General features: G+C 42.6%; 1 protein-coding gene across 4 annotated transcripts in view; it reads left to right on the top strand.

Moving 5' to 3' along the window:
* Pafah1b2 (platelet activating factor acetylhydrolase 1b catalytic subunit 2) overlaps nucleotides 1–11563 on the top strand; it is a 54282-nt gene extending 42719 nt beyond the window's left edge. For all 4 annotated transcript variants that reach the window (XM_059267759.1, XM_059267760.1, XM_059267758.1 and 1 more), the window contains exons 3-6: nucleotides 2863–2952; nucleotides 4308–4424; nucleotides 5874–5996; nucleotides 10793–11563. In XM_059267759.1, coding sequence (XP_059123742.1) covers nucleotides 2863–2952; nucleotides 4308–4424; nucleotides 5874–5996; nucleotides 10793–11071 — 609 coding nt within the window. In that variant the 3' untranslated portion in view covers nucleotides 11072–11563. The remainder of the gene's footprint in view (nucleotides 1–2862; nucleotides 2953–4307; nucleotides 4425–5873; nucleotides 5997–10792) is intronic.
* Nucleotides 11564–24247: the final 12684 nt, after the last annotated feature.

Raw genomic sequence — 24247 nt, 5'->3', positions numbered from 1 at the left:
CTGAATGCTGGGGTGAAAGATGTATGCCACAGGGTTGGAGAAATGACTCAGTGGTTAAGAGTACTGGCTGCTCTTCCAGAGGACCGGAGTTCCAATTCCCAGCACCCACGTGACAGCTCAACTCATAACTGCCTTTATTTTCATTTTCTGGGGATCTGACACTTTCACACAGACATATATATAGGCAAAACACGAATGCACATGAAATAAATTATTTTTGAAAAAGATGTGTGCCACCACCACCATTTCTTTCTTTTTTCTTTTTTAATTTTGTTTTTGAGACAGGTCTTCTAATAATCCTGCTTCCGCCTCCCACTTGCTGAGATTATAGTCATAAAATGCTCACTAGGTAAATACTCTACCAACTGAGATCCCCATCCCTGATTCTAGGGTTTAGGAAAAAGGAATAATCTGTAGACCTGTCCCTGAAACTAGATTAGAAACTGTTGCCTAGCCAGATGGTGGTGAGTTCAAGGCCAGCCTTCTCTATGTAGTGAGTTCCAGGACAACCAGAGCTACATAGTGTAAGACCCTGTCTCAAACAACAAACAACATCAGAAGTTTCTCTTTTTTTTAATGGTTTTTCAAGACAGAGTTTCACTGTGTAGCCCTGGCTGTCCTGGAACTCGATTTGTAGACCAGGCTAGCCTCGAACTCACAGAAATCCACCTGCCTCTGTCTCCTGAGTGCTGGGACTAAAGATGTGCCCCAACACAGCCCGGCAAAAAAAAGTTTCTTAACCAGATATGCTAGGTAGCACATGCCTAGCATCTAAACTCAGGAGATTGAGGCAGGACTCCCAGGAGTTAAAGCCCAACCTGGGCTACATATTTAGACCCTGACTTTAAACAAACAAAACAAAAGCCAATGAGTAGGGCTGTGTGTGTGGTTCAGTGATAGACTTAGCTGGGCCCTGTGGTGCACACTTCTAGTTCTGGTTATTTAGTAGACTGAGGCAGAAAGATCACTTGAGACCCAGAGTTTGAAGCCAGCTTAGTAGGCAACTTAATTGAAAGAAGGGGAAGGGAGAGTGAGTCAGGCATGCCACTGCTGGGTTACCACTGCTTTCAAACTTGGATTGGACTGAAAAGGATTGAGTGCTGGTCTACTGACAGTTTAACATTTGGATGTTATAGCTGTGTTCAAAATGTGTATTATATCTAAAAGCTAGACATCTACTTCAAGAGGAAGCTGAGAAGAAAAAAAAAACTTGGGTTTTAATTAGATCTTGGTTAAAAAATAAATGTAATACTTTTAAAAAAGAGTCTGTAAAGCCTGAACATGGATTGGATGTTAGATGTTAATGGGCTATTTTTTATTTTCTTAGTATGGTTTCATAAAAAAACATTCTAGGGGCTGGAGAGATGGCTCAGCCGTTAAGAGCACTGACTGCTCTTCCAAAGGTCCTGAGTTCAATTCCCAGCAACCACATGGTGGCTCACAACCATCTGTAATGAGACCTGGTGCCCTCTTCCGGCCTGCAGGCATACATGCAGACAGAACACTGTATACAATAATAAATAAATTTTTTTAAAAAGCAACATTTTAACTTGTGTTTGCTGAAGGACTTGAGTCATGGGTAGTAGAGAGATGGTTCAGCAGTTAAAAACGTTTGCTACATAATTATGAAGAGCAGAGTTCAGATCCAGCACCCACATTGGGTGGTTTACAGAACACCTGAATCTCCAGCTTCAAGGGATAGGATGCCTTCTTGTGGCTTTCTCAGTCACCCTCATACACTCACATGCATATGCAGGCCTATGTAAAGTAAAAGTTTAAAAGAAAAAAATTAAAAGAATGGTTTAGTTCACACCTATTTTCCCAGCACACTTGGGAGGTAGAGGCAGAAGGATACAGGAGTTCAAGGCTAGCCTGGGGTGTTTGAGACAGTTTCAAAACAAACCAAAAAAAAAAAAAAAAAAAAAGATAGAGTTGGCACACACATTAACTACCAACACTCAGGTAAAGGCAGGTGGATCTCTTGAATTTGAGACCATTTTGGTCTGTATATCAAGTTATAGGCCAGCCAGGACTGTATAGTGAGATTTCATCTCAAAAACACAACAAAACTCAAATAGTTTAACAATGCGTAGCTGTACAAAGAGATAAAGCAAATCTAGAAACTGTTATAATAGGTTTGTGTTGGTGTGGTTGCACAGGTCTGTAAGGCAGCACAGAGACACAGGGAGGAGGAGGATTGCTGCAAATTTTGAGGTTAGCCTGGTCTATGTAACAAGTTTCTGGTGAGACCCTGTCCTGAAAGGTTTCTTTTTGTTTTAAATTATGTGTGTGTGTCTGTGTGTGATCGTGTCTGTCTGTCTGTGTGTGTCTCTGGGTCAGAGGGCAACTTACAAGAGTTGGTTCTCTCCTGCCATTTGAGTTCCAGGGTTCAAACAGGTTTGCCTGTAAGGGCCTTTACCTACTACTGAGTCATCTTGATGGCCCCAAAAATGCCTTTTTATTTTTTTTCCTAATTTAAGGGAAAGGTAGAGGTTGTTTGTTTGTTTGTTTGTTTGTTTGTTTGTTTAATTATATGAAGCATTTTGACATTCTGGATTTGGTAGAATTGTGATTTTCTTGACTCTAAACCAATTAATAGAATGATCAGTCTGATAAGGGTAGAAATTAATTTCCAATTAAGTACAGAAAAAAAGAGTAAGCTTTAGGATAGCCTAAAAAAGATGAATAGCTTGGTTGGTTTGCTTGCTTGCTTACCTATTTTATAGTATTGGGGGTGGATCTCTGGGTCTTGCTCATAAAGAATGTTTTACAGTACCGGGTTGGACAACAATTTGTTTAGGCCAACAAATTGCGAAAGGAAAGAAATACCAATTTCTTATTTTTCTTTCTTCTACAAACCAGCATAATAGGTTTGTTCTGGACTGTAAAGACAAAGAGCCGGACGTGCTGTTTGTGGGAGATTCCATGGTACAGTTGATGCAGCAGTATGAGGTAAATCAGAGGGTGTTCTTGGCTCCTAGTGTATGTCCACTGATAACTTACAAGCTTTCTTTCTAAACTGACCTCATAGGCTTAGGATTCAGAGATGCTCTAGTGCCGTCTACAAGGGAAGGCAGATCTACCTAGTGGGATTCCTGGTGTAGTATTATTTGTGACTAAACTCCCTTTTTGCTCTTGACTTTCAAGAAGCTTGACGTTTGCTGTATTTGCCTGGTGGTGATGTCTCATTCTTACTTCTGTTTGCTTTGTCCTGCTCATGATTCTCACTTGTTTGTGTTCTACCACTTTCTGATGTATTTTGTGTGTGTGTGTGTTGGGGGTGGGGGGCAGGGGGTAGAGATCAAGTTTCTCTGTATAGCCCTGGCTGTCCTGGAACTCACTCTGTAGACCAGGTTAGCTTCAAACTTCAAATCTGCTTGTCTATGCCTCCTGAGTGCTAAGATTAAAGGAGTGCACTACCACTGCCCTGCAACTTACTGTATATTTTTCTAATGGGCTTTTCCGAATCTTTTTAGGGTTGGGCATTCTTCCAAAGGAAGCTTAAAAGAAAATACAGCTTTGTTTCTTTTTGGTTCCAATACTCTTAAGTTTCTTCAACTTGTATTTCTTCTTCTTCTTCTTCTTCTTCTTCTTCTTCTTCTTCTTCTTCTTCTTCTTCTTCTTCTTCTTCTTCTTCTTCTTTTAGACAAGGTTTCTTTATAGAACAGTTATATAACAGTCTTACCTGTCCTGGAACTCTCTCTGTAGTCCAGGCTGGCCTCGAACTCATAGAAATTCAAGTGCTGGGATTAAAGGCATGTGCCACTACCTCCTGGCTTCACTTCATTTTTTAAAAAATAGTTGAATTCATGAAAAAGTGTTTATTGAGCTGACAGCTTGATTTAGGGTGTTGCTGTCTCAATGGGCATAGAATGTGCTGTGTAGGTTCTTGAGCTGAGACTCTTCATTAAGTGCTTCATTAAGAACTGAGTCACTGCACGCTAGCATCTCAAAGCCCTTTAAGTGAGTGGCATATTGTTTTCAGTGCTAACATTTGAATAAGGAACGTGGAAGGTTAGCATGTCGAAGATTAGTGGCGGTGGTAGTGCACACCTTGAATCCCAGCACTAGGGAGGCAGAGACAGGCAGATCTCTGAGTTTGAGGCTAACCTGGTCTAGAGTGAGTCCCAGGACAGCCAGGGCTGCACAGAGAAACCCTGTCCCAAAAAGTAACAACAAAAATGTGGAAGATTTATTAGTCTTAGATGTATTAAATCACGTTGCAATTGAAGAACTTTTATTTCCAGTGATTTATTTATTTATTTATTTATTTTTTAGTTTAACTATATCAAGTTTTTTGTCTTTAGATATGGAGAGAGCTGTTTTCCCCACTTCATGCACTTAATTTTGGAATTGGGGGAGACACAACACGACATGTTTTATGGAGACTAAAGAATGGAGAACTGGAGAACATTAAACCTAAGGTGAGGAAACATACTTTTAAAAGAGTATGATTAATCTTGAGTCTTTCAAATATGGTTGTTTAAAGTTGTGAAAAATTGCTTCTTGAAAGGCCTGTTTTATGCTTGCTCTTTGCTTCATGCTTGTTTATGGGAAACATCATTGCTTAGGAAACATACTGAGGCACTGACTTAAAAAGGACTCAATCTGTTGTTTGGCTGAGTTGTATTGTGATTGTTAGGACTCTTCAATTGTAGGAATCAAATTGATGCTCAGTAGAATGTGGAATGTGTGGGCCTGGACAATACGGTGGGAAGCAGAGCCATGACTCACTTCAGGAAATTCTTAGCATATAAACAGATATATAGCCAAGTTCTCTGAGTGCTTCTGAAAAATGTTTAGGACAAATGTGAACAAATGAATCTGTAATGCCTTATCACATTATAAACATCTGCACTTGGTGCACTGCATACAATTTTTTTCAACCCCTAAAGAGAAAGAAAAGAGGAAACAAAGGAGGAAACCAACTAATGAAAGTTGGTTTCACTGGGCATAGTGGTGCATGCCTTTTAAATACAAGCGGAGAAACCATGTCTAAAACACAGCCTCCATGCCAGTGACTTCTTTCTTGAGTGCACCTGTGTATTTGTAGCCTTTGCACTCCTGGGTGCTCCTGCTACTGCATAATGTATTTCTAACCAGGGAAAATCTTACTGTGTATGAAGCAGTTCCTTAAATCCCACTTTAATCCATCTGTCTGCCAGGAACATTTCATTTTTATTCAGTTGAGTTCATTGTTTTTTTCTGTGTAGAATGAATTGGGAGAGTAATTCTTTCTTGTTTCTTCCTGGTATAATTTTGGCACTTAAATATTAAATCCTCATAGTTTATCTTAAAACATAATATTAGGCATAAGTCACTGTTTTGGGGCGAGGAATTTGATTATATTTATTTCATGTGTATGCATTATGTGCTGCAGTGTATGTGTAAAAGTCGGAGGGCACCTTGTAGAAATGGGTTTTCTCTTTCTACCACGTGGGCTCGGAAATTGAACTCAGATTGAAGGTTTGGCAACCATGAAGCCATTTCACTTTCAGTTTCAGTTTCCCAAACTGAAGTGACCCAACATCATCTGAGAAGCTCATTCTTCTTTTGATTTTTTTAAAGTTTTTATTACAGTTTTTATTTATTTTGCTTGTGTCTTCACGTGCACACATGTGAGTGAACATACTGTGGCACCGTGGAGGTCAGAGGACATTGGTGGGAGTCAGTTCCTTCTTTGCAACTTGTGGGTCCAAGGGATCGAACTTAGGTCATTAGGCTTCTTGGCAAATCCCTTTACCTGTTGAGCCTTCTCACCTGTTCCCGATTCTCTTGATTTTTTTTTAAAGTAAGCTTTTCATTTAAATGTTTTATGTTCTTTTATTTCTTGGTCTTTATCTTCTCCCTTCTTTTTTCTTCCCTCATTACAGGTCATTGTTGTCTGGGTAGGAACAAACAACCATGAAAACACAGCAGAAGAAGTAGCAGGTGGAATTGAGGCTATTGTACAGCTTATAAATACAAGGCAGCCACAGGCCAAAGTCATTGTGCTGGTAAGTAGTCCTTCTGGGTGGAGAGTTTTATATCTTTAGATCCACTGAGAATCTTTTCAAAAATGGTATCTCATCAATACAGAGTCTGTAAGTGGGAGCAGTTTCTGATGGTTGTTGTAAGGACAGGATGGTTAAGAGGAAAGGTCATGGAGAGAGGTATTTGCTATTACTAGTAGTTCGGGTTTTATCTTGTAGGTGCTGAAAAGTTAGATCTTTTTTGACTGGTGTGTGTCTGAACCCAACCTATAAGAATTAGTTTTCGCCTGGCGGTGGTGGCACACGCCTTTAATCCGAGCACTCGGGAGGCAGAGCCAGGCGGATCTTTGTGAGTTCGAGGCCAGCCTGGTCTACAGAGCGAGATCCAGGAAAGGCACTAAAACTACACAGAGAAACCCTATCTCAAAAAACAAAAAAAAAAAAAAAAAAAAAAAGAATTAGTTTTCACTGGGTGGGTGATGGTGGCAAACATCTTTAATCCCAGCACTTGGAAGTCAGGAGCAAACAGATCTCTGTGAGTCTGAGGCCAGCCTGGTCTATAGAGCAAGTTCTAGGACATCCAGGGCCACATAGAGAAACCCTATCTTAAAAAAACCACCACCAACAACAAAAGAAATAGTTCTCTTCTACCACTATGTAGGTGCCAGGGATCAAACTCAGGTCATTAGGTTTCGTGATGGCTTTTACCAGGTGGGTTACCTTGCCAGCTCCAGATCTTAGTTTTTATTTCATGGCATTTAATTGTTGGAATAGCTGTTGCACTCAATGCCTTATTCCATACTGGTATGTTGTGACTGAGATCTGAAAAAGCTTCATGGGAATGTTAATGTATGAACAGTTCAGGGTAAATTCTCCATAAATATTCTTTGTTTTAAAGTGGATATTTAAGGAGCTGAGGGCATATAACTCAATGGTAGAGCATTTGCATAGTATGTGTGTGACCCTGGATTTGATCCCTAGCACCAAATTTATATATAAAAAATAAACCAAATTTGATAAAGGTATTGATTATGGTCTTATCAATAATACTGAAACATTAGATGTAACCTAAATGATGAATCTGATAGGGGAGTGATCCCAGAGTTTTTTAATACATTAGCACAGATCATATTACAACTATGAGTGGATGTGAAAAAGATCATGATGTTTTGAAGTGGAAAAACCTATGATTACTTAAACATACACACACATATTTGGATACACACACACACACTATTTGGAAAGTCTAAAAGAAACAGAATTAGAACAGATTAAATTATCTCTGTGTATGCATACATGTATGCGTCTACATGTGAGTGTGAATGCCATGATGCACATGTTACAAAACAACTTCAGATGTTGGTCTTTGCCTTCTACCTAGTTTGAGACAGCATCTCTTGTTCCACAATGCATATTCCAGGGTAGCTGGCCCACAAACGTCCAGGAACCCTCCTGTCCCTACCTCCTGTCTCAGAACAGCAGTTCAGGGATTGGGGATAACTGCTGTGCCTTGCTTTCCTTGGATTCTGGGGAACTTAGGTTCTTGTGCATGGGCAGCAAGAACTTTACCCATTGAGCCATCTTTGTGGCTAGGAGTTTAATGTCTTATTTTAGCAATGATTTCAAATCAAAGGGGGAAAAAATGAACCAGCATATCTTGGTACTTTGATTAAGGAAAATGTTATGCAAATACATAAACTTTTTCTCACTTTTTTTTTTTATAGTTAGTTATTTTGTGTGTGCCGTACAAACTTGTGCCATGGTATGTATATGAAGGTCAAAAGACAACTTAAGAGAGTTGATTTTTCTTATACCACCTGGTTTCTGGGGATTGAGGTTAGATCAACAGGTTTATTGGCAATGACTTTTCTCATTGAGCCATCTCAATGGCTATTTTTTCCTCATTCTTGTTTGTAAATCCTAGTAGATATGTTGCCCCAATCATGAGAAATAGTCATTCTGCTGTTTTTTATGACTTGAGAGTTAGAACAAAGTGTGTGTTTATTGGTCCCTGGTCATGTTTCCTGGTTATTCCTTCTATCTCAACCAGACTTTGTTAGCATTGTTAACATGTGAAATATTAGGTACAGAGTCTTCAACTTTTTTTAGACAGGGTATTCTCTAGCCAAGGCTGGCATCAGACTCAATGTGTAGCTGAAGATATTTAACTTCTCCTCTTTAGCCCCCAACTGTGAGGATTACAGGCATGTGCCAGCCATCACTGCTAGTCCCTGAGTTTGCACTTAACAGTAATAAGCTCAGCCTTAGGACTGACTTCATCATTTGAAGTGTTTTAGCATAGCGAGTATAGAGGGAGATGAACCAGTGTAACAATCTGAGAATTCTCTATGGCTTTTGGGGAGCTATAAAATCATAAGTAAATTGGCAACCAAAGCCCCAACACATTACTGAAAGAACTAGAGTAAATATGTACAAGTGTATGCTTTGAATATATGTTTATTTTTTGTAAAATAAAACTCACTGTAAGGCTGAGCAGTAGTGGTGCACAACTTTAATCCCAGCACTAGGGAGGCAGAGGCAGCTGGATCTTTGAGTTTGAGGCCAGCCTGGTCTACAGAGCTGGACAGTTCCAGGACAGCCTGGGATACCCAGAGAAACCCTGTTCTGAAAAAAGCCAAAACCAACCAAACAAACCAATAAAAAACTCACAGTAAGGGCTGGCACTGTAGCTCATGGTGGAGCTCTTGCTTTACATTCATGAGGCCCTTGGATTAATCCCCAGTACTACCAGTAATAACAAATAAGTAAAATAAAGGACACACAATAAATCTGTTCTTGAAATACAACATCTTACATACTCTGTAGGAGAAATTGGGAACAAAATATTTACCTGAATAGCAGTTACGTTTCCTTGTGTGCCATTACTAGGCATTGGCCAGCTGCAAGGATGGCAGTGTCTGGCAGTACTTCTGTTGAACACGACTGCTAGTTTGCATTAATAAAATCTTGCTCTTGCTGGGCAGTGGTGGCACAGGCCTTTAATCTCAGCACTTGGGAGGCAGAGGCAGGTGGATTTCTGTGAGTTCGAGGCCAGCCTGGACTACAAAGTGAGTTCCAGGAAAGGCGCAAAAGCTACACAGAGAAACCCTGTCTTGAAAAACCAAAAAGAAAAAAAAAATCTTGCTCTTGACATGTAATATTTCTCTTTACCATAATAGGAAGACTGCCATTGATTTATCTGAAAATTGTATTAGATCATTGATATACAAGTTAAAATTAATTTAGGATATATTTATCTTACTAGGTATGTAATTCATGTGTTTCATTAAGACAGCTTTGATTCCAATTCTCTTTCTTTTTCTTTTTTTTTTTTTTTAGATTTATTTATTATGTATACAGTGTCTGTCTGCATGTGTCCCTGCAGGCCAGAAGAGGGCACCAGGTCTCATTACAGATGGTTGTGAGCCACTGTGTGGTTGCTGGGAATTGAACTCAGGTCCTCTGGAAGAGCAGGCGGTGCTCTTAACCACTGAGCCATCTCTCCAGCCCCCCATTTCTCTTTCTTATAATATGTTATAGTGTAGCTTTCTTTGGCATTGATAGGTTTGTCTAAGCTACATTCTCCTGACAAGGTATATGGAGAAAGAATTGAAGGGAGGACACACTGGCTTTGGGAGAACCAGTGGGAGATATTTTAGTAATTGATATGAATAGCATTGAGTTCCTAAGCAACAGTAATGTATATTATTGTGGTGAAGAAAAAGAAGATGGAGGCTGCGGATGTGACGCGGTTGATACAGTGCTTGCTGGGCATGCAGTGAAGCCCTGGGTTCCATTCCTGGTACCACATAAACCAGATGTACTAGTATTTGCCTGTAATCCTTAGCCATGTAGTAGTTTAAGGCCAGCCTGGGATTCATGAGATTCTGTCTCAGAAAACAAAGATTGATTAGAGAAATATATAGAATGTAAGCATTTAGCGATTCCATGATAAATAAGAAATGTGAGGTGAGAGACTTGGGATGTTGGAATGACAGTTGATACAATGGACAAGGAGCACAGTTTAAAGAGAAGATGATATACTGCTGTTGGGCATGCTGTGGGGACTTCAGGAACATTTCGTCTGTAGGTGGAAGTTCAGTGGAGTTCTGAAGCTCTAAAAAAGATCTTGGCTAAGATGTTCAGAGTAGCAGGCTGGAGAGATGGCTTAGTGGTTAAGAGCACTTGCTGTTCTTCAGAGGACCTGGGTTTGACTCCCAGTACCCACATGATGACTCATAACCATCTGTAACTTCAGTTCCAGGGCATCTGATACCCTTTTCTGTCCTCTTTGGGTACCAGGTACAGATATGGTACATAGACATATATGGAGGCAAAACACTCATACACATAAAATAATTTTAAAATGTTCAGAACGAAGAATAGTGGGTCCTAAAGATATCAGCAGTCAGCAACAGGATGAGGAAGACACTCAAGAACAAACAGGTCAGCTTTAAATAAAACTACCATAGTCAGGGCTAGAGAGATGGCTTCCATGACTAAGAACACTGACTGCTCTTCCAGAGGACCCAGGTTCAATACCCAGCACACACATGGCAGCTCACACCTGTCTGTAATTCTAGTTCTGGGGCTTCTGACATCTTCACACAGACATACATACAGGCAAAAACACCAATGAACATAAAATAAAAATAAATTATATTTAAAAAGAAAAAAAAAAACCAAACTCCCATAGTCTGGTATTTTAGAAGCCAGAGTGTGCCAGATGGAACAGATATTCCAGGAATGCTGGAAGTCATAAGTAAGTAAAGAAAAACAAATAGCTCTCTCTGTTAATGCTCTTCTGTGCTCTGCCCCAGGGTCTGTTACCTCGAGGTGAGAAGCCCAACCCTTTAAGACAAAAGAATGCCAAGGTGAACCAGCTTCTCAAGGTTTCCCTGCCGAAGCTTGCCAATGTGCAGCTCCTGGATACAGATGGGGGCTTCGTGCACTCGGACGGTGCCATCTCCTGCCACGACATGTTTGATTTTCTTCATCTCACGGGAGGGGGCTATGCAAAGATCTGCAAACCCCTCCATGAACTGATCATGCAGTTGCTGGAGGAGACACCGGAGGAGAAGCAAACCACCATTGCTTGACTGGCCATCAGTGTTAGCAGCATCCCAGCTTCCTCAGATCAGTTACACCACTGGCACTACAGAACCCTTTCTTAAGGCACTTTGCATTGTACAATGTTCCTGGATGCTTGTATCTAATGTTTGAAGGGGAGGAGGAGGGATTGAAACTGGTCCTGTATATAAAAGTTGGTTTGGCACAGGAGAAAAATTAGTCAAGGAAAATTCATTTGAAACCAGAGGGGACTTTTTAGTTGTACATGACACCTTTGTCGAATCATCACTGTTTTTCCTAGGACAACATGAAGCACGAGTACAACATGAAGATTCTTTTGGCCCTTTTTTCTATGGATTATGTCTTATGTGATAATTATCACATCTACTTGGCTTTAAACTTATTTTTGGTCCAGTTGTAAGGTTCATGAGTTAGTGTGTTGTGTTGTTTTGTTTGATTCATGTATCCTCAGTATTTTTATATAACATATAGCATCAGATTAAACATGCTTGTCACTCAAATATGGAAGATGCTATAGTTACAAGTGAGTCTGTTCCTCTCAATCTAGCAGTGAAAACAAGTTCTGGGGACTGTGGGGTATTATTTGTATGCTGCTGAATATCATGTCTATAATAGACCCATGCATGCAGCCTTTCCTCTGCTTCCTTTTCATCTCTTTGCAGATGGGTTCTTTCCATTGCAAGCTTTTAACTCATTTTTGATCTAGGAGTTGCATTGCTGTCAGGATGATCTTACTGATGTATAACTCCTTCTGTGTGGTGTTCTGTGATGTAGGGTCTGTGTGGTGTTACTCACCCAGAGTTCTGGTTGTCACCCCCTCCTCCCCAACCTGTTATGGTTTGCTTTGTTTTGAGCATTTGTGGTAGGGGTCAGAATTGTTTCCCATTCCATAATGCCTGATGTTATTTTAAGTTTTATATTATCTTAAGGTGTATATGTTTGTTTTCATTTTATATATATAGAGAGATAGATATATATATATTTTACAGTACTGGAATCAAACCCAGGGCCAAGCACATACTAAGCAAGTGCTCTGCCACTGAAGTAATCCCTAGTCTTGTTTGTTTGTTTTAATTGGTTTAATTCTTTTTTTTTTTTTTTTCCGGTTTTTTCGAGACAGGGTTTCTCTGTGTAGTTTTGCGCCTTTCCTGGGACTCACTTGGTAGCCCAGGCTGGCCTCGAACTCACAGAGATCCGCCTGGCTCTGCCTCCCGAGTGCTGGGATTAAAGGCGTGCGCCACCACCGCCTTGGTTTAATTCTTAAATTCTATCAGTAAAAAAAAATTTGACCGTTTAAATGGGAAACAAGCTGCTCTTCATAATACATGTGCTATCTTTTTTGTTTTTTTGAAGGCAGAGTTTCTCTGTATAGTCCTGGCTGTCCTGGAACTCTCTGTATACCAGGCTGTCCTCAAACTCAGAGATCAGCCTGCCTCTGCTTCCCCAATGCCAGGATCAAAGGCATGCCCCACCATGTCCCACTTTGGATGTGCTAGCTTTATTCCACCATTTTAGTAAAGATGAACCAGGTTCATTTTTTAATTTTTGAGACAGGGTCTCACTGTGTAGTTCTGGGTAGCCTGGAACTTGCTATGTAGACCAGACTGACCTTGAACTCCCAGAGATCTGCCTGCCCCTGCCTCCTGAGGACTGAGATTAAAGGCATACACCACCATGCAGGTGGCTCATTTAACTTTCAAGGTTCCTTACATAATGTGTGTTCATCGAGATTTCAAGAGAGCTCTTTACAGTCCTACTGGTTTGCTCTTGAGCTACACAAACTGCCACTTGAGAGAACAGTAGATTTTTGGTTGTCCAATATACCTATGGACCCTGTACAAACTGGATCTACAAACATTTTAAACTGGACCAGGCTGGGGATTGAAGTAACCCATTAAATGTGCTCTGCCGTGATTCTACTTAATGGTTACATTCAATAGCTACAATCTAGGCTTTATGTTCTGCTTTCAACGCAGCTATCAGGGCTGGTTTGTGCTGAGACCTGCACCTGACTGAGAAGGATTAGAAGTTGGGATGGCGTTTTTTCCTGGTGAGCCTCTTTGTAGGAGTTTATTTTAATGCATAGTCTTGTGAATGTATCATGTCTTCATTAACAACAGGAAAATACACATGGTGTTTACTAAAATTGTTTACTACATTCAAATTCTCTTTTATTTTTTAGTAGCCCAAGCTCTTGAGTTTTTCAAGACATTGTTTTCTGAACTGAGGTATAATTTTAGGAAGGAGATCTAATTAAGCCAGAATTTTGTGTGTAAAAAGAACATTTTCTATCCTGGTGTTTCTGTGTTCCTCGGGGAGAGTAGGAGTATGGTCCAAATGAATCCATTAGGTCACTCCTGCAGCATGCGCTTGTAGTTTCTCTCTTGACCAAGGATGAACTAGTCCTATGAGCTGGCCTTCAGCTCCTGCATATGTGTATAAACCTCAGATGTTACTACATTTTATATCTACCAGAGCTATTCAAGCAATAGTATTTGAACCACTAGCCTTTTAAATAAAACTCTGCCCTATTGCTAACGTGCAGCTACTGAGTCCACTGTCATTTCTTGCCAGGTTTATTTGTGCTGTTTTAGGGGAACAGTGTTTATTGCTTTTTCTTTGGTTTACATCCCAGATTGCTTAGTCTTTGTAATTTTGTTCTTTTTTAAAGATGTGAACTGAATGCAGTGTCCACATGAAATGTCCTAGTTTGTCATTGTGATTAAGGGACCAGACAGGTAGCACAGATAATACTTTGTTCTCTCTTTGTGGTAGGTGGGCTGGTGGTTTTCTTAGGCAGAGTCTACATGTACCCTGGCTGCCCTAGAATGTATGGTGATCCTCCTGTCTCTCTCTTTCCAGCCCTGGATTACAGGCCGCCTCCACCATTCCTGGCTTGTTCTCTTCCTTTCCCAACATTTTTCTTCCCTTTGAGACAGCCTGGCTTTCAACTTAACCACGTAGCTGTGGATGCCCTTGAACTCAGTTTTTCTGCAAGCTCTACCGTCCAGGTGCTAGGGGTCACGTCTCTAATGTGGCGGGTTGGAGATACCCTGCCACAGGCATCATCTGTTGCAAGTGGCTTGGCTGCTCTTGCGTTGTAGATTACGTTGGCAGTGCTCTGGCCACAATGTCAGGGCTGGTAGGACTGTTGAGGACCTTTGTCTAATCCTGAGTCTTCTGTCAAAATTCTTCACCCAGCAAAGTAAGTTTTGAGTAGCTCATGCCCTGTCCTTGAGAATTGTAACTCTCATTGTTAAAAAAGTCCCAAATTTCTGTTTGCGTTTTTCAACCCAACCACTTACAGTTGTATGCTAATGCCTGAAACCTGTTTGTGCTGAGGTGTGTGAACAGTGCCAGTTTTATATTTATTACAGTGGTGAGGAAAGTAGACACAGAAGGGAGCATGGCCAGCTCCTGACCCTTGAGTGGTGTGGGTGGGAGCAGAGTTGGGGCTTGCCTGTAATCTTCCTCTCCAGGACCACTGCAGCAGGCTGACTGAACCTCCCCAGGGAAGCTCGTGATTGTGTTTTGGTAAAGGCTTCTTGACTAGAATCCATTCTGTTCAGTGCTTATTTAATATAAAAGTCAACATTTCACTGCGAACTTACTGATGTCTTCCTGTCTCTTTTTTTGGTTTTTCGAGACAGGGTTTCTCTGTGTAGCTTTGCGCCTTTCCTGGAACTCACTTGGTAGCCCAGGCTGGCCTCGAACTCACAGAGATCCGCCTGGCTCTGCCTCCCGAGTGCTGGGATTAAAGGCATGCGCCACCACCGCCCGGCCTTCCTGTCTCTTTTATCATAGTTTAGATTCCAATGGAAAAAGCAGGGATGGGTTTTCCTACCTTATAAACAAAGTGGATTCTTGGCTCATCTTAGGTCCCATGAAACTGAATGTACCAAATTGACTCCACCTCCCACAGGGTAGGACAGTAGGATGGGTGAGTAATTACACGTGACCCTGAGTAGATAAGTGAGAGAGTGTTGCAGATTGGTCACAATCTCCTTATGTAGCCTTGCCTGGAACTTAGAAATCTGCCTGCCACACCTCTCATGTGCTCAGATTAAAGGTGTGCCCTACCATGCCTCCTGGCCTTACAGATAACTAATAAACCATAAACTGACCTTTGACCCTGTTTTGTAAATTCAGTGTTTAGAATTTATTCACAGAATGTCCCAGGTGGCATTGTTTCTCCATTCTTCATACCAACAGTCACCATGATTTGAATGCTTGGACCAGTGTCTCCTGTTACCTGCAGCTTACACTCAGATGGCCTGCTCTTCTGGATTCCTGTAACTTCTAGGGAGAAATGCTTCAGGATATCTTCCATCCCAGGTGTTTTGTGTGGCTGTAGCCCCATATAGCTATTGGTTAAGAGGCCAGGGTTACACAGAGAAACCTTGTCTTGAAAAAAGAAGAGGCTTAGAAATTGAGTGTCACACCTGAGCTAAGGTAGCCTAGCTTAAATAGTTGAGCCCAGCTTTGAGGCAGCCTTCCCTCCTTGCCCTGGTGCTGCCCATTGCTCTAGGTTCTGATGAGATAAGTCATCGTGGATCTAGTTGCCCTCAGGCGGATGTTCTAGGATTGCTGTGTCTTCTCCCCTGGGTGAGGCAGCAGCTGCTTTAGTCTACATGCTACTGGTGTCTCCCTTTTAGTTCTACTTTTTGTGTGGTCACAACATTCAATAGACTTACTTAAAGTGCACTGTCTGGCCGTCTGACTTCCCACCTTCAACCAGCACTGAAATGAAATTGTGGAACAAGAATTTGTACTGATGTACCTATGGGGTTGCAGAGGCAACAGCACTCTGTGTTAGCTTGTCAGTAAAGTCAAATTTAGAGGATACTACTTAGATGAATGAATTTAAAATGTAAAGAGAATGTGGAGTCAAAATGCAACTCCCTGTCGGGCGGTGGTGGCTCACGCCTTTAATCCCAGCACTCGGGAGGCAGAGCCAGGCGGATCTCTGTGAGTTCGAGGCCAGCCTGGGCTACCAAGTGAGTTCCAGGAAAGGCGCAAAGCTACACAGAGAAACCTTGTCTCGAGAAAAAAAAAAAAAAAAAAAAAAACCAAAAAAAAAAAAAAAATGCAACTCCCTGCATAGTTAATCCTTCCAATATCCAGAAAGATTTGTTTGTCCTGTAGCTCAGGCTGGCCTGGAACTCATTGTGTAGCTGAGGATGATCTTGAACTCATCATCCTGCTTCTGTTTTCTAAGTGCTAAGGTTACAGTGTTCACCACATCTGGCCAGAACGATAGCTTCAGTGTAGACAGTTGGCCTGCTTCCAGTGCCATGAAGGAGGAGACCATAATTGCAGTTGAAAACCTCAGACAAAGTCTTACTCAGACCTCCAGAAAACATGACTGCTTTCCTTGACATCCATCTTATAGATAAGGCTAGAATAGTTTTTCAGATAGATAGATGAGTGAGTGTCATCGGTCCCAGTATGACACATCATGATGCCAATACAGGACATGAACCTTGAACATAGCCTCATTTACCGCCCATGCCTCCCAAGCTGAAATTGTGTTCCAAGCATTCTGTGAAGCTATGAGACTAGTACATGGTAACTTATCCTAATGACACAGCACACCAGCAGTAGTTACACTGGAGCATATGACTAAACATTTCTACGGCATACTCACTTTATCACACTGCCACAGTGATGCTGCTGCATTGAAAGGCAGGCTACAGATGATAAAAGGCAGAAATATGAAATCAGTGCTTTTCTTCCAATGCAGCTAATACAGCAAAGTTCCTCTCTACCCAAGCTCTTAGAGATCTTGTCTTTGTTAAAGACTACCTTAGATTGTTTTTAAATAAGGTCTCCCTATGTTGTGCAGGCTGGCCTTGAACTGGTTGTCCTCTGCCTCAGCCTGCCAAGTAGGTGGAATTACAGACCTGGATTACTGGGCCCAGCTTGCTCACATTTGTACGTAGCTGTTCTGAATCAAGGATCTTCAGAGTTTCTCTTTGATGCCAGTGTGATCTCATGTAGGCCTCTTGCCTTTACTTAGTTTCTGGCTCATTTAAACTTAATTCATTTATAAGCACATTTTGTTTGTTTGTTTGTGTGTTGTTTTTAGACAGGTTCTCCCATCTATCCCTGACTGGGTTCAGACTGACCACCTTGCCTCAGCCTCCTAGGTGCTAAGATTACAGACATGCACACTGAGCAAGCTTTACAAGATTACAAATCAGCACACTAGTGAAGAAGTCAAATACAACAGCATGGACAGACAGCTACTGGCTTACAAGGTCAAGTTTAAGACTTTCCCCTTGTTGTTTAATCCTTTGAGCTTTCATGCTGGCACCATGACTTAAGTGTACAACTGCTCCACGGTGACACTGCTGTCTGGAATATGTTCCTGTCCTCCTTGCTGGCTAGTTAAGTTTCACCCAACTGGAGAGTTTGCTGTTTTGTCCTGTTTCTAGCTCCAGTCTGTGAGGGCTCAAGCCTATGGTCACGTGATATCCTCTGTAAACTTTAAAAAGGGTGGCTGTTTTTGTTGTTCTTTGTTTTTCAAACTACATATATTTTGAAGTGTGTGCAAATTGCCACAGTGACCTGGGGAGGTTGGAGGGCAGCCTGTGGGAGTTGGTTCTCTCCTTAACCATGTGGGTTCTGGTTATGGGACTTAGGTCTTAAGGCTGGGCAAATCGTCTTTATCTGCTGAGCCATCTCCCAAGCCTACGTAAATACAGAAGGTGCTTTAAGCTTCTCTCTGTTCCCATCACAGCTTAGTGACAATTACAGGCCAGGCACTGAATGAATGAATGAATGAATGAATGGGAAGTCTTTCTTTGTCGTCTGGCTAGAAACTCAGAACTCAGACAAGAGCATAGAGATTATTTTTGTTAGTGATAAATGAAGGTGAAATAGAAATGAAATTTACTTGGGTAAGGGCATTTGCTGCCAAGCCTGACCTCCTGAGTTCTATTCCCAGGACGCATGGGAAGAAGAGACCTGACTTCTGCAGGTTATCCTTTGGCATGCTGTCTCACACATAAGCTCCCCATCTTCAACACACCAACAAGCATGATTTTTAAAAGTTATAACGTGTCTCATAACTGTCTGTAACTCCAGTTCTAGGGCACCAAAACATCAATGCACATAAAATTTTAAAAAAAGAATTAAAAGCAGACGCTAGGCATGGTGGCACAAGCCTATAATTTCAACACTTAAAAAACTGTAGCAGGCAGGCTTGGTGGTGAATGCCTTTAATCCCAGCACTTGGGAGGCAGAGGTAGGTGAATTCCTGTGAGTTTGAAGCCAGTGTGGTCTACATATCAAGCTCCAGGACAGCCAGGGCTACATAAAGAGACTCTTCTTCGACCAAGCGGTGGTGGTGCACACCTTTAATCCCAGTACTCGGAGGCACAGGTAGGTGCATCTCTGTGACTTTGAAGCCAGCCTGGTCTACAGAGCGAGTTCCAGGATAGCTAGGGCTGTTACACAGAGAAACCCTGTCTTGAAAAACCAAAAAAAAAGAGAGAGAGAGAGAGAGAGGCCCTTCCTCAAAAACAAACAAAATCGGCAACAGGATTGCCAGTGAGTTCTGTGCCAGCCTGGGCTGCAGAATAGACCTTGCCTCACTAAAAGAAAAAGAAGGGGGTTGGGCACTCATGGTGCTGCAAACTTATAATCCCCAGCATTCAGGGAAGTAGAGACAGGAGTTCAAGACCAATTTAGGCTACTTGAGACCATATTTAAAACAACACCACAAACCACACAAAACAAAAGTAGAAAGATGTGCTGGGTGCTGGTGGCACACGCCTTCAATCCCAGCACTCAGAAGGCAGAGGCAGGAGGATCTCTGAGTTTGAGGCCAGCCTGGGCTACAGAGCGAGTTCCAGGAAAGGCTCCAAAGCTACACAGAGAAACCTTGTCTCAAAAACAAAACAAAACAGACAAACAAACAAAAAAAGCAGAAAGATGCAACACATGCATAATACCAAAAAAATTCTGAAACTTTTAAATTGTGTGATTAGAATGGAATGGAATTTTTTAAGTGATGAAGCTGGGTGTGGTGGTGCATAGCTTTAATCCCAGCACTTGGAAGTCAGAGGCAGGCGGAACTCTGCATTTGAGGCCAACCTGGTGTACATAAGGAGTACCTCTCTATATATTAGAGTCCAGGCCAGCCAAACTTCGTAGTGACACCCTTTCTTTGAAAAAAAGATTTAGAAGAGGCTAGACTGTTTTGGAGTTATTAGGAATTAGGAAGTCATCTTGGAAGGCTTCAGACCAGTAAAAGATGTGAGAGGTGTGTAAAGCGAGGGGCTCTTGGGTCATTCAGAACAGTGGGGCTAGGGCCGCAGAGTTCCCTGTGATCTGTAGATGTCTAAGAGTTGGGCACAACTCCTTAGCAGCACCCCAACTTACTGGCCTCAGGCTCAGGCTTTTCTGTAGGTGGAAGAGAGCCACTGGTTTCTTGTCAGTGATCCTTGGAGGCACAGATTTGAATTGATCTATTATTTATCTGATTGTGTCCTGCAACCTGATGCCCAGTCAGCCTTTCCTGGAAAGCTCTTAGGGTTCTGTCATATAGCCAGAGGGAACCAGATACAGGGCCCGGGTGACTCAGTGAGTGGTGAAAGCTGTAGGGAATGGAAAGTGATAGCTCTTGCTCTGGCAGAAAGCCTGCCCATTGCTTAAAGCCATTTGATCTCATTTCCCGTGCCAATTTTTAAAATTCCTCCCCTCACCCACACACCCACCCAGTACAGCAGATTGAATCCAGGCTCCTCACTTACCGGGCAAGTGCTCTACCACCGAGTTACGTACATCTTAAGCCCTTTTTATGTTTTGACACAGGGCTTGCTAACTTATTTAAGCAGGCCTTGAACCTGTGGACCTCCTGACTCAGCCTCTTGACTAGCTGGGATTACAGATGTGTGTCATCAAGCCAAGCTGCTCTTCCTGGTCTTTAGGCAATAGTTTAAAATACTCATGCAGAGCTGGATGTGGTGGTGCACACCTTTAGTCCCAGCACTTGGGAAGCAGAGGCAGGCAGATCCCTGAGTTTAAGGCCAGCCTGGTCTACAGAGTGAGTTCCAGGACAGCCAGGGCCACACAGAGAAACCCTGTCTTGAAAAAAAGGGGGAGAAGGGAAAAAAAAAAAAAAAAAAGATATGCACACAGGCATTCTATACCACCTGCAGTATTCAGAACAATGGGGATGAGACTTGGCTCTTGAACATTTGGAGTTTATTTGCCCAAGGATACAGTGCAAAGTTTTAACTAGAACTTTCTGACATCAAAGTCTTCCTTTGGGCTTTGAGGCAGTGCCCATATAGCTCACACTTGTTTTAAATTCACACCCTTCCAGCCTGACTTTAGAACGCTAGAATTAGAGGACAGTGTCCTAACACCCGGCAGCCTCGTTTCTTTTAGTGACTCAAAAGATAAAACCTGGGGGCTGGAGAGATGGCTCAGAGGTTAAGAGCACTGGTTGCTCTTCCAGAGGTCCTGAGTTCAATTCCCAGCAACCACATGGTGGCTCAGAACCATCTATAATGAGATCTGGTGCCCTCTTCTGGCCTGCAGGGACACACACAGGCAGAACACTGTATACATAATAAATAAAATTAAAAAAAAAAAAAAAAAGATAAAACCTGGAGCCCCACATGTGCTGGGCAGGTTCTTGACTTCCAATTCCTTGCTTTTCTAGGGGCTCAGAAGATAAGAAAGTGCTTGTCCTAGGAGGAGAACATGAGTTTGTTCTCTAGAATCTATGTAAAAGCATGGTGGTAAGCACTCATACATAATCTTATGGCTGGAGGGGCCTGGGTAGGAAGATTACCGGGGCACACTGGCCAGTCAGCCTAGCCTGCTTGGTGAATTTCAAACCAGCAAGTGACCCTTTCTCAAGTGAATGGTATAAGCAACCTGAAGAATGATATCCAAGGTTGACCATTAGTTTTTTTATATGCACACACTTGTGCACACACACGTATATCCTTTTCCTGAGAAGCTATGTGAGAAGTTTGAGACTTCTCAGAATGGCAGAATAAGTCTTGTTTAACTGAGTCCTGGCCTGATGTAAAGCCATTTCCATAGCTCTTGAAGGAAAGAGAACCAGTCACAAGGGTGGTGCTGGGAAGGAAGAGAACTTGAGTGACGGAAGACAGTGCTCAAACACAGCCCCTCTCATAGTCACACGAGAACAGGGAACTTCAAGTGTGCTTCCTTCACAGGCTTGGTTTTGCAACCTTTCTCCCTGGGTTAAATTTATAACACTGCTCAGTTCCATAGTCTGTTTTCATTCTACCAGCCACTCATAGGCATGGCTGCATCCTTTCCCCTAGGTTCCTAAAGTATGTACCTGATTGGATTTGGTTAACCCATCTGCCAGGGCCATGCCAGGTTGGAAACCTTGCCATCTGCCTGGTGAATGGTCCCTTTTCTTTGGCCCATTGAGCTTCAGAGCTCAGGAAAGATGGCCTACAGGAAGATAGATGTCTTCTGGGTCTGGGGATCTAACTGTCCCTTTAGGACCAAGATTAGCCTGAGCTTTTGTTGGTTTGGTTTTGGTTTTAGAGACTGGGTCCCTTGTTGCTGAGGCTAGCCTTGAACTCCCTACTTTTACTTTTCAAAGCTGTGATTAGAGGTATGTGTCACCATGCCTGGCTGGGCTGAGCTTTTCATATAATGCCAGGGACTGTAGTAGCTGGCCTTGCACAGAAGGCCAGAGCTCTTTCCTGAGACCTCCACAGTTTCCCTGTGCGCCCACAAGCCTGGCTTTGAGACCCAGCCCTGCCTTCAACAAGCCAGGTCTTCTCCCCTCTCCTACAGGTTTCAGAAAGGACCTATTCATAACAGGTCCCTCCCTAGAGGGAAAGGCAGGAGCAGAGGAAAGTTCTGGGCTTGCTGCCCTTGTCCAGAGTGTGGGTAACCAGGGTCTTACCCATTCAGAGGTTAAGCCCTTGAGACCTTGACCAAGGGAAGGATCCCTTCTGAAAGAGCCAAGTGTGGTCTCAGAACTTTGAAAGGTTGAGGCAGGAGGACTACTATGTGTTTGAGGACAGTCTAGCCTGCACAATGGGTGCTGAGCCAGCTAAGGTTACATAGAGAGACCCTGTCTCAACATGGCTCCCAACTCCAGCCCCCACAACCCTAACCTGAGGGAGGGGGGAAGTTACTAGAAAAAATAACCAAACAGGAATGTGGATAGGTCACAGTCGTGTACCCCAGAGGCATTCTCCAACTTTGTTGCAAAAGCTCTTGAGTGTTAATATGACGACTTCTGGTCTCAGCCCCAGCTGTGCGTTTATTATTAGTGATTTTTAACAGGGTCTTACTGTGTAACCCAGGATACCCTTGAATTCATGGTCCTACTGCTTCTGCCTCATAGTGGCTAAGAGTATCGTCATGTAACGCCATGCCTGGCACTCATCCAAGGGTCACATTTAGAATGCTGCTTCCTTGCCATCCACCCACAGCCCAGTTAGTACAGTTAAAGCACTAACCAGTCTGTGGCAGATACTCTGATCTTGAAGCTTATGTTCCTCTCAGCCGCCAGGGAAGGTCCTGTCCTATAGTAGACCATTTAAATGCCATCAGACTGGGAGGGAGCCCTGAGGTCAGTGTCACAGTGTTTCTTGCAGTTTCTGAGTATTTACTGGCAAGACAGCAGGGTCAAGATGACAGAGGACATGAAACCCAACTGGGACATGGAAATCCCATCTGATTCTCCGAGTGTGATGGCCAGTTGCTTGAAGAGCTTGCCGTTACGTAGCGTGCTAGTCTGAGGGTCCACAGACCCAGGTCTGTTGAGATATGCTGGCACAAAACCTCAGCGCAGCGGCTAGGGCCTCAGCCAAGGGGCAGAACATGGGATTAGCATACATGAATCAATCCCTGGATTTAATGCCTACCCTTTCTCCTTCCCCCACCAAAGGATGAGCGTAGTGAGCTACTAATGAACTTTCTGGACTTTACTTAACCCATGTGTACAATGGCAAACTGTCCTGTTGTTGATTCAGGGCCTTGCTATATTACCCAGGCTATAACCTGTACTTGGAACTGCCATGCCTCAGGCTCCCAAGAGCTGCCCCTGCTGTGGTCTAGTTCTTCAAGCATGCTGTGCTTGAAAAGGCCAGCTATAATTCTGCTTATTTACCCATGAGTTTAGAAGACTATTTGGGACATAGTATGTGTTTATTAAATATTTGTGGGAATGAATAACTATTTATAGCTGGTCATTGGAAGAATGCTCCTGTAGGAAGATAGTACCAGACGTCGTCCAGACTGGTATAACCTTGCCAGTGGATAGTGCGCTGAGGCAGTGGCATTGGCCTGCATGCTTTCAGCTAGGACATCTGACAACTTCAGAATTAGCCATATTTCTTTTTCTTTAAACATGTAATTTGTCTAAAGATACAATACAGCCAGGCGGTGGTGGCTCACGCCTTTAATCTCAGCACTAGGGAGGCAGAGGCAGGTGGATCTCTGTGAATTTTAGGGCAGCCTGGTCTACAAAGCAAGTTCCAGGACAGCCAGGACTAACAGAGAAACCTTGCCTGGAAAAACAAACACACACCACCACCACCAATACAATACATATCATTGTAGGAAGTTATTTATTTACTTATGATACTGGGGGCTGAACCCACTGCTTTTTGTGTTTCTTTTTAAGTATCTTTATTGTGTACGTGTGTTTGTGTCGGGTACACATGCTATGGCACGCATGTGGAGATCTGAAGAGAACTTGCAGAGTCAGGTTTCTCCCTTCTCCTTCACCGATGAGTCCCAGGGATGGAGCTTGGGTCATCAAGCATCATGGCAGGCACCTGCACCCTCTGAACCACCTCATCCACCCCTTTTCACATTAAAAAATCTTGTAAATTTCATTTATTATTGTTTGTGTGCCTGTGTGTGATGTGTGTGAGCACATGTGCCAGATGTGTGGAGGTCAAGGGACAAATTTTTATGTGGGTTCCTGGTGTAGAACTCAGGCCAGGCTTTTACATGGCAAGTGCTTTTACCCACTAAGCCATCTCAGCTCAGTTTTTATGTATGTTTTTCTGTTTATGTCTGAAATTTGGAATATACACCACTTACACAGTGTCATTCCTAAATTCCTACTTTTATGTCCCTTAAGTGTTATTAAGAATCCATTTTTAATGGCTTCATAATGGTGCATCTTACCACTCCCTCACTGTGGACAGTTTCTTTTG

This window comes from Peromyscus eremicus, chromosome 7, assembly GCF_949786415.1.
Source record: "Peromyscus eremicus chromosome 7, PerEre_H2_v1, whole genome shotgun sequence".
In the NCBI taxonomy this organism is placed as follows: Eukaryota; Metazoa; Chordata; class Mammalia; order Rodentia; family Cricetidae; genus Peromyscus; species Peromyscus eremicus.
This window is presented reverse-complemented; position numbering and strand designations above follow the sequence as displayed.